At 46.8% G+C, this 10,152-nt stretch overlaps 1 protein-coding gene across 1 annotated transcript; it reads left to right on the top strand.

The window, feature by feature from the left end:
* The first annotated feature begins 6,107 nt into the window (after positions 1-6,107).
* On the top strand, positions 6,108-9,986 carry CUNH1orf174 (chromosome unknown C1orf174 homolog). The gene is given in 6 exon segments (XM_033007552.2): positions 6,108-6,154; positions 6,935-7,232; positions 7,786-7,974; positions 7,976-8,148; positions 8,150-8,267; positions 9,019-9,986. Coding segments are annotated over 6 exon segments (936 nt in total). The 3' UTR covers positions 9,130-9,986.
* The last annotated feature ends 166 nt before the right edge of the window (positions 9,987-10,152 follow it).

Genomic DNA, 10,152 nt, shown 5'->3' with positions numbered 1-10,152 from the left:
AAGCGGTCTGCATGCCACGCTGCCCCGGGGGCGGAAAGGGGCGAGGGGGGGACAGGAACATGCAGCAGTCACGTTTCTAGCTATAACAGCGTTGGTGTTACTGGAACACTTCCAAGCTCTAAGCCTTCTTCCTAGCTTTTATTTAATTCTGACTCTGTTCGGGTATGAAGCACTGTCAGTGCACGCAAAAAAGCCCCAGAACTTGCTGCTTGTGAAGGAGCTCTCAGCTGAAGTCTGTCTGAGAGGTGCTGTCTCCTAGATTCTGACCATCTCTGGCCCAGAAAATGGGTGAAAAGATCTGTCTCTGTCTGAAGTGCAGCTATCACACACCGGGATAGTCTGGACAGTGGCACTACGTGTCCTGTGCAGTATGCAAGCAGTGTGGATGGCAAGGCACAGAGCCGACCCTGCGAAGAGGTGGAAGATGACTTCAGTGCCATGGTATTGTGTAGCAGAGCTGCTCCTGGAAAATAACTGCTTCAAAAGAGTCAGTACACAGGAGATCCACCAGTGATTTCTTGATGGAGGCATACTTGCCTGTGGAAAATACATAAACAGATTGTAATGAACATCCAGCTTCATTACTGGAGCCTCGTAGGGCTGATAACTGAATAGCTCCTGTTGCACTGAAGTCCCTGGTTGGAATGAATGCATAAACGCACGACACTCTAGGACACTGGAGCAGTTGTCTTACCATGAATCCTGCCAATGGTACAATATTGCTTGCTGTTGCATGAACAGAACATGTCTCCTCTGATTGTTTTTCCCTGCTCTTTTGAGATAGATGCTGTTTGAGGATCCCCACTGGTAGAAGGTACTGGTAGAAGTGGCTTCTCTGAGATACAGTTACAGCTCTTTACTTGTAACCCCTGGCACTGGTAATGGAGGGTAAAAAAAATAAGTCTAAGTGCTTTTTTGGATGAAGCTTGCTCCTTTTCTGGAAGGAGTTTGTGAGATTTAAGAGGAGACTGACCTCAGTGGCCTATTCCATGGTCCTGCTCTAGGGTGTTTCAACTGTAATTATCCTGGTTTAATTCGGTGAGCTATTGAACTGTGATAACATTCCTGGAGTGGCTTAAACTACCAGGGAAAAAGACGCCTCTTCAGGAAAACGCTGATGGCTTTTTGCTCTGCTACGAAGGTGCTACCTGGCCCAGCCGCCCTCTCCATCTCAGATTGGTGATCACCTGTGGGGATTGCACCTCTGCTTGGGCCAGCTCTGACCTTGGAGATAACATTCATCTGCCCAGCAATTGGTGACTCTTGGGAGCCAAGAATTAAACTGTTGAGGCTTTAGAAACTTTATGTATTGAATTATCACAAGATAAGTGACAGAAAATGAGCAAGAGTTAATTATACGACAGAGGGAGAGTGGCACTGCGTAGCAATCATTTCAAAGGCAACTAGAAATATTTATAGACTCAGGACTGCAAAACTTGCCACTGCACTCTGACACGAGATGTGCTATTGATTCACAGAGCAACACTTCAGGATGGGGCTCTGACAGTCATGTGAGCCACAGCTCTGATAAAAGGTAAGTCTCATCTCAAGCTGGGTTCAAAGGCATGTGCTAATGTGACAAAATCGGGTAAAATTTTGTAAAATCAGAATTTCAAAATATCCTGGTGGTCTTCTATTTTCAGTCCCTCTTTAGATTTCCCTCTCCGCATTGCTCGCTGATGACCAGTGTGTCTGTGAGGGCTCGCGGAGCTGCCCCCCGCCCCGCGCCGCCCCACTGCACGAAGCCACCGGCTCTGGGGGAGTGAGTGCCCGTGTCCGTCTGTCCGTCCCGAGGGAGGGCTGCACCCAGCTCTGCCGGGCCCGGCCGCCTTTGGGCAGTGTGCGCTGCCGCCTTGTAAGCCCAGATTTCAGGCATGTGCAGAGTTTGTGCAGGAGTTCACTTCGCAGGTCTTCTGGGGCTCTCTGTCACTCAGTGTCCCGCAACCTTTCTGCTCCGTTCTGCGGTCCAAGCAGGGCACAGCGAAGTGAGGAAGCCAGGGAGAGGAGACGAGCGCGGTCCTGAGAGTTTGCGTGTGCTGAGACCTAGAAAGACTTCAAAACTGATGAACATCCAAGAGCGGCCACCCTGAAGTCACCCTCATGCAGGATGCTTCTCTGCTTCCCTGTGTTGCTCCTGGGCATTATCCCATGCTTGGGAGCAGTTGGGAAGCAGAACAAATCCTCAGTGGGTATAACTCATCAACGGAGCAGCACGATTTCCCAACAGCTTCAGACTTGGCCCGTGCTATTTTTGCATTGCTAGCAGGGACTGACTAATGCTGGTGGGAGCAGAAAGAATTTGCTATTACCTGCAGACAATACAGGGAAGAAGATAATTCATTCCTAACCCAAAAGCAATCTCTGCAGGCAGGTTTTGAGACGGGTTTCCAACCATCTCCCTTTGGAGACCACCAGGCAGTCTTTAAAGAATCTTTTATATTTTTAGCAGCAACATAATAGTGGTGGAAATTTAATAACCTTCACCATCAAATATTTATCCCATTACACTGTCTTAAGTAATTTAAGCTCCTGCAATCAACATTGTGGTTTTATTTTTAATGAGCCTTGTGTAAAACAGCCTCTTCTATCATTGTCAGGTGTGTATGAAGAGAGTTGCATTTTCTCAAAGAATTTTTAATCTCCTCAAAGAAATGTTAAATAATGTATAACTCTTACCAAGATGTTACCTGTCACTGGTAGAAAATCTAGCCAGGGCTAGGCAAGCCTGATGCTTACCGGTACTTAGGACAGGGGAAGAGCGTATCTTCTTTTTTTATTATTATTATTTTTAAATTTTGTTTAATATAACTAGGCAAATAGTGCTGGGGGTGCCCTGGGCTCAGATTTTGGATGGAGTTCAGCCTTTGCTGAATGCAATGTTCCCAGCTCGTCCCAGCGGCAGCCGGGCAGGGTGGCAATGCCAGGACAGGCGGCTTGGGGCAGAGAAAGGGCAGGGGTGGGCAGGAGGGATAGAGAGCAGCAGCAGTTTGTTACGGAGATCCAGGCCAGCAGGGAAGAGCAGATTATCAGAGCTGCTAAACACAACTGCTCTGGCTCCTCGGCGTTCCCCAGCAAAGAAACCTGGCAAAAACTGGGCATGTGGGCCCCTCGCCGCAGGGCAAAAGGGGCTGACAGGGAGGTGGGTGTCCCCCACCATAACTGTGCAGGGCTGGGGTCTCCACGGGCCACGGCAGCCTCGCAGACCCCCGCAGGCGCTGCCCCTCAGCCCACGCATGTTTCGGGGCTCAGCATCGCCGGTCTCACACTGACCCCCAGTGTCTGGCGGCTGGGTAAGCCGAGCTGCCGCCCCAGCACTGCGCCCGGCCTGGCTGCTGTGAGGAGCTGGATGGGGAGCAAAGTCAAAGCGAGTATTAAATTTGATGTAAATTAAACCATAATCCCTGTAGCAAAATGATCTGAAAAGGAAGAAAGCGGTGGGAAGAGAATGCTTGTTTGCATGACTGCAGTTAAAGCAACTGTTAAATTAAGTCAGGAAAAGATTTCTGTAAGATGTTGCTTTTTAATGGCAAAGCTAAGTTGCCGCAGTCCGTGTAATCAGATCCCTGGAGCAAAGGTAACGATTTGGTCTCAGTGGGATGTTTTGTGCTGGGAGAGATTTACTTGCATTTCGTGAAATGCTTTAAAAGTCAACACTGCTCAAAGCAATTAAGGTCTTTGGAAGGGTAGGAAACCTTGGGCAAATCAGGTGCCCTGAATTCATTGGTTAGTGTTTGCAGAGTGCTTTGGAAAGGATTTGCCATGGAAGCGCTGGAGATTGTTACGAAAACTGGGTCTGTGCATCAGTAGCGGGAGGATGCGATCGCAGCAGCAGGGCCTGGGCAGGGGCCCGGCAGCTCCAGCTGCACCTGTCACAGGGGGGCCGGTGCCGCACAGCCCCCCAGGTATTACAGTTATCCAGCCTGACATGGGCTCTCTGCACTCTCTGTTTCTCAGATGTCCCTTAAGGTTTTTCATTAACGAACTTCATGGTTTTTCTCTTTGCTGCTCTTTCTTGCAAAGCCTACGTACTCCGCTCAGTTGTGTTAATTAATTTCTTCAGATACTGGCTTTTCACATTTGGTTCTTGATAAGATACTAGCAAGAAATCCAAAATAAGACTCAAAATAGATCTCTCACATGGCAAGCATAAAGTTTCATTATGTATCATTAATTCCCTGTTATTTCTAGATCAGGGCTCTCTAGTTCCTGGCATGAATATTCCTCAGTAATGAAAATTAAGGTCTTGATTCAATTTGAGTGGTGCAAAGGTGTTCAAGACAACTGCATCAGAGGGCTGCAGACCCCCCGAATGTTTCAGTTCTAGCTGGGATATCAACTCATCAGAAATTCGCGCAGCAGACAGTGCCTCTGGGAGCCCAAAATCAGCGATTCGGTATTGACTGTCATTACCTGAGTTGGCAAGACAGCATTGTTTGACAGGAGAGAACAACAGCTAAAAAGTTGCATCTTCAAATCTTGAGTGAAAGACTAACTCGTACTGCTGGCGCTTGCTCTGCCGAAGTGGCGGGGAGGAAGGATGCTGCAGCATGGTCTAGGCAGGGAGCCAGGCTCCCGGTGCTGGTTATTAAGCAGTGGGTCCTGCTCCTGCTTTCTCCCCAGGTGCTGCTAACAAAGAACAACTCAGCCACCTCAACTAAAAATAACTTTCCCATAGCAGGAAAAGACCAGCCAGTGCTCCTGCTGCATGACTGTTCAGTTTGACAGACCTCGCATTCAACAGTTAACAGCCAGTATGTTTACAGGCAACACTTTTTTTGGCTGCTGTCCCTAGAATGTCACTAATGTTTAGCCAAACGAACTGGGAGGATTATAACAGGCAGGGACACTGGTGCAAGTGACAGGCACAGAGACAAGTGCTGCAAGAAGCTAATTTACACATCGAGTTTCACAGCCTGAACCTCCCTTCCTGCTCAATAAGCTCATCAGCTGCTGCTTTATACCCACCAGCCAGCTTTCATAAAAATGAGGAAGCTCACAAAATCTTTTTTTATTTTTTGCCTGCCTGCTTAGACAACAGATTCTAATAAAAAACACTTTTTAATATTGTTGAAAATAAGCCCTCTTTTATGTGGAAATGCGAATTTAATGTAAATAGTTTGTGCTGCTCTGATTCTCTTTAAGGGCTGCTTGGCTCTTGGCAGTCCCTGTGTAGCCTTTCAAGTCACTCAGGAGACACTGCCTGCTGCTGAGCTGTGGACTGATCTCGGAAGGGATCTGCATTCTCGCCTGCCTCTCCCAGAGTGCTCCCTGCACTGCTTGACAGCTGGTTTCGCAGAGAGGGATCAGCCGTATTTCAGAAAATGCAACATCTGCAGCTGTGAAATTGCGCCCACCTTCCCACAAAATAACGTGGTGATAGGGGAAAATGTGACCGTAATACAAGAGCTCTGCAAGGGAGCCCTGGCTTCATCTGCATCAGGTGCTTTGTCCCTCGAAAGTGTCCAAGGCCACCCTGCACAGTCTCAGGCGCTCGTGGTCGTGCATCTCCACCCCCATGTGCTGCCATAGACCGTGAGCCCACGTCTACACACAAGGCTGCTTAGGGCTGCGCCACCCCTGCCCTCATCTCTCGAATATGCACATCGGTTTTATAAAGCAGCATAAAGAATGGGAAACATACCATATTGTGAATAGTATTTATTACAATTTTAAAAATTAAATTTTTCTTACTATTTTTGTTTGTTGGGGAAATTAAAACAAGCGAGTTTTCCAGCTGCAAAAATGCTGTTCTTCAGCCAGTTCTAGTCATCTTCTGTTTACGAGACAGTATAGGTTTTCACTGCCTAATAAAAACAATCATCTGTATTCTGTGGCTGCAAGCAACAACACTGTGAGAGAGTGGAGCAAGTCGAGAAGCTTTTGGAGGAGAATATGAATTATCTCAGCCAGAGAACAAAGCACAGAAGGACCCCTGAGCACTGAGAGAAATTGCAGAACAACGTGTCAGGCATGTCTCCGAACCTCCGCAGTTTAACTGGGAGACTTTATGCTTTTGAGAAAAAAGTCTTACTTGAATATTCCCATAGGTACATTCTTGCCACTTATTTCTGCGATTTAAATTGTCGCTCACGTTTTTTAAGGCCAGGATGATCGAACAAGCATTTTATCAGCTAAGTTGGATTGAGGAGCACAGGTGATATCCTCAAACCACTAAGACTTGTGGTATGGCTCTGCAATGAGCAAGAACATTAAAGGCTGCTATAAAGAAACAAGCTCCTGTGCCCTCAGCCGGACAGAATTGTAAAAATCCCCACAGTGTTCTCAAAGCACTGAATTAACAGAAGAAAGAGCTATAGTTTAATGTGATGGATAGAGCCCCTGGGCTCCATTGAGGCGGACATTGCCGTCCCTCCTCCAGCACAGACCGTCAGGGCACGCAATACCTACCATCTCTCAAAACAGGCAAGTGTGCTGCCTTGCCTCCCCCAGTGAAGTAAGTGAAAATAATTACATACTTAAATCTAGGTGTTGGGCTGCTTTGCTACACAGAAATTCATCTGCTATCGTCAGAGTCCTTGAAGTTAAAGAGGGATTTGAGTTACTGGCATAATTTGTTCCCTGAGGGCTGTGGAAACGAACTGAGAGGCATATCTGAATAGTAACTCCCCAACCGCACATCTTATAACAGGAGCAAGCATTGCTCCAGAAGGAAGACGCCATGGGAAGCAGAAGATCTGAAACGTTTATAACCTATACAGCGATCAGGCAGCATTTGTTTGTTTTTATTCCCCAGGCAGCAGCCCATCAGGGATATCTGGAGGCAAGCTCCTCTGTTTTCACTTTGTTGAAGCTTATTTTAACGGAACGCTGCCTGTGGGCCAAGTCTAGGTCCGTGTGATGGGCCCGGGCCGGCCGCCCTGCTTGTCGCAGGCTGAGGCGGGCTCCCCGCCCAGACCCCGTCTCTCCCCACCAGCGAGCGCGGCCGAGCCGTCCCTCCGCCCGCCGTTCCGTCCCGAGGAGGCTACCCGCCCGCCCGGCCCCGGGGCGGCGAGGCGCGGCTGCCCCTGAGGCGAGCGGCTCCACAAGATGGCGAGCGCGGGCTGCCGCGCTCTCACCAAGATGGCGGCGGGCGGGCGCAGCGCGGGGCCGGGGCGGCAGAGGAGACCCGCGGCCCGGCGCTCCCGGGGCGGCGGCGGGGGTTTGCCGGGCGCGGCGAGAAGGGGTCCCCGGAGGGTCCCCAGGAGCGGGGCAGCCCCCGGCCGCCGAGCCTGGTAGGAGGGCGGGGGCCGGGGCTGCAGCTCGGCATTCCCAGTGGCAAGTTGAGCATCGCCATGAGGGAATTACTGGGAGAACTAAAGTAAACTCTTCGCCTTCCAGCCACTGTGTAAGGCACCTGTGCGTAGCAGCACGGTGCAGAGGCGTGTTTGTGAGCTTTCAGATTCGTTACTGTTTAAAATCCAGTGGTAGGCTATTAGCAGGTGTGTTGTGCTGTAAGCAAGCAGCGGGATGCTGTGCTGCGTGGTAGCATGTTCTGCTACGTCAATTGCCATCTACAGCATCCCTCAGAAAATATGAAAATGGTGATTAGCTGTGTACAGTGCTAGTTTATGCTTTGAGAAGTAGCTTTCCACTGGTGATGGACTGTACGTTGTGGTTTAGTGTACGCTATCTGCTCCTCTTTTCATATGCACTTTCTACTAATCATTTCTTTTAGCAATGCAGCTTTGTATCGAAGTTCCATATCCAGCCTTGCAACTAAAAAGATACAATGATTTTACTTTATTTCAAGTCAGCTTTAAGATTTTTTTTTCTTTTTCCTAACAGTGTTCTTCACACAAAGTAGCCGACAGACGACCCTCAAAAAGGCTAAAATGTGAAAAAAACAGTTTAGTAAAATCAGGACTAGAAGGACTTATATGTGGAAGTGAAAACCTTGCTGCATTGAGAGAAACACCTAAAACATCTGATAAAGATGGATGTTCAGAAGGTCCACGAGACTACAATGTAATTGAGGAGAAAAAAAGGTGAAAGCATTGCAGAGACTAATGAAGAGAAACAGGAAAAGGAACATAATATTTCTCTCAAGCCACATGCAGTGAAATCAGGCAGTGCTCCATCAGAAATGGACAGTGATGAAAATCTGCACAATCACGTCAGCAGCGAAGAGGAGAACAGCTGTGAGAGTGTCTAGCTCCGAGGATGCAGATCTGAAGCAGGTACAACTAGACGGTAGCGCTTTCTTGGATGAAGAAAGTGACCAGCCAATGCCAGTAGACTGGTTCTTTGGAGATGTCAAGTTTATCCAGGTAAGATGATGACAGTCTGTTTACAGATTCAGTTCTTTTCCACTTCAGTCTTGCATCTTCAGACAAAAGTAGGCTAGCCTCAAAATTGTACGCAAACTTGACCAGTATTGGTAGACATCTGGAGTCATATCCCCATGCCCTAGACATAATTACTTGTCTCAGAGATTAAATGAATTGCCAAGGCAAATTAATTTGAGATATAAAAACTTTCTTGCTTAATTTTATTATTCCAATTCCATAAGATATGTGTTTTTACTCAGTGTTACTCTGTCAAAATAGTTTTTCACTGGACATTGGTTCTTAATCGTGATTATTGCAATTCTCTGGAATGTAAACTGGTTTCTGGCCATCTCTGCTTTTGGACTAGTCAGGGGCTAGAGCTTTACATTCAAATCTTAGGTCTACCTTTAACATTGCATAACTGGGCAGGTGATGCCACTGCCTTTTGTGTGTTTTGTGAGGATTGATATTTAATGGGAGTTGTGAGGATTCACTTGTGGAACACATCACCCTCTCTGAACCTTCTCAAGCCTGCAGAAGGAATGCCAGCCCCTGCTTTGGCCATGAGCAGTGACCGCCTCAGGCAGGCTCCTCTGCTTTTGCTATGGCTTTTTGCCACCGCTTCCTAGCGATGAGGTGTGTGTAGGTGCCTGATGTATCAGATGTGGAAGTACGTGAACTGTTAGAGAGGCAGGAGGTCTTCCATTTCCTGCAACAGGCTGTCCTTAACAATTTTATATTTTTCTTAAAGGATCTCCCAGCAGTTGCACTCCCAAGCACAGTGATGAGCAGGCGAGAATTCAGAAAGCTATATTTCATTGCAAAGGAAGGTGAGGAGGAGGAGGAAGAGGATGTTGACTAACAACAAACTGTAAACAGATTAAACCTTTTTTCTTTTTCTTTGCAACCACGTAATGATGGTTGGCTATGGCACTAACATAAGGTGTTTGCGTTTGCCTTTTCTCAGAGAACTGGCAGAGTTTGTTTTTCTAGAATTGGCAGATACTATATTCTCCCACAGTCACCTGGGGCAAAGATTGACTGAATTTTCAGTGATTTGGAAATAAACGGTGGTTTATCATTTTACCACTAATATTTAGGAAAAAAAAAAAACCAGTGAAAATCTAAGTTCTTATTGCTTTTTTAAAATTTGAGCTTGTATTTAGGGCAAACATTTGGTCTCCTTTTTTTTAAAAAAATAGTCAAGAAAACCAAGTTAGAATAAAGTCCTTTTCCTTTTAATTCTGCGATGTCAGCCATTGTGGCATCCAGTTAGTAATGCAGCCAGTTGACTAGCCAGTTCAAATAGGGACATTGGCCTATGTTGTGTAAGTTGTGTTGCATTGTTTCCATCTAAACCAGAACCAATTAAACCTCTAAAATGCAGTTCTGCTGGCAAAACTAAATGCAGGGATGTCAATGTGGGTTCAGTGGTATCTCTGGATGTTAAATACATTTGTACTGCATGTCAGTTCTCTGAACCACTAACATGAAGCTGACTGCTTCCCTCCTCTACCAGGCCAGCTGTGAGCATTGCCTTTTGTAGGAGTTGTGTAATGCAGTTCATGCAGTATTTTCAATTAACTTCCAAGGGTTATGAATAGGAATTTCGTAAGCAAATATACAGGTGGTGATAAAGGAGGAATAAAGTCTCTCAGTATGGGACTTCATAGATGAACAAGTACTGATTGCTAAAGATGTGGGTCAGTCTACCAAATCGTTATTTTGGCCTGCATTTTTAGAAGATAATGAGCAACCTCTGATGGTTTCAGGAACTGTTAACTCACCCAATGTTTATGATAATACTTCTTTGAAAGTGTGATTATGCAATAAGCTCCCATATCTTTATTGTTATAGTTTCTTCTACATTTCTAAAAATACAGAG

The sequence above is a fragment of the Tyto alba genome, unplaced genomic scaffold (assembly GCF_018691265.1).
Source record: "Tyto alba isolate M040663 unplaced genomic scaffold, T.alba_DEE_v4.0 Super-Scaffold_20000042, whole genome shotgun sequence".
NCBI lineage: Eukaryota > Metazoa > Chordata > Aves > Strigiformes > Tytonidae > Tyto > Tyto alba.
This window is presented reverse-complemented; position numbering and strand designations above follow the sequence as displayed.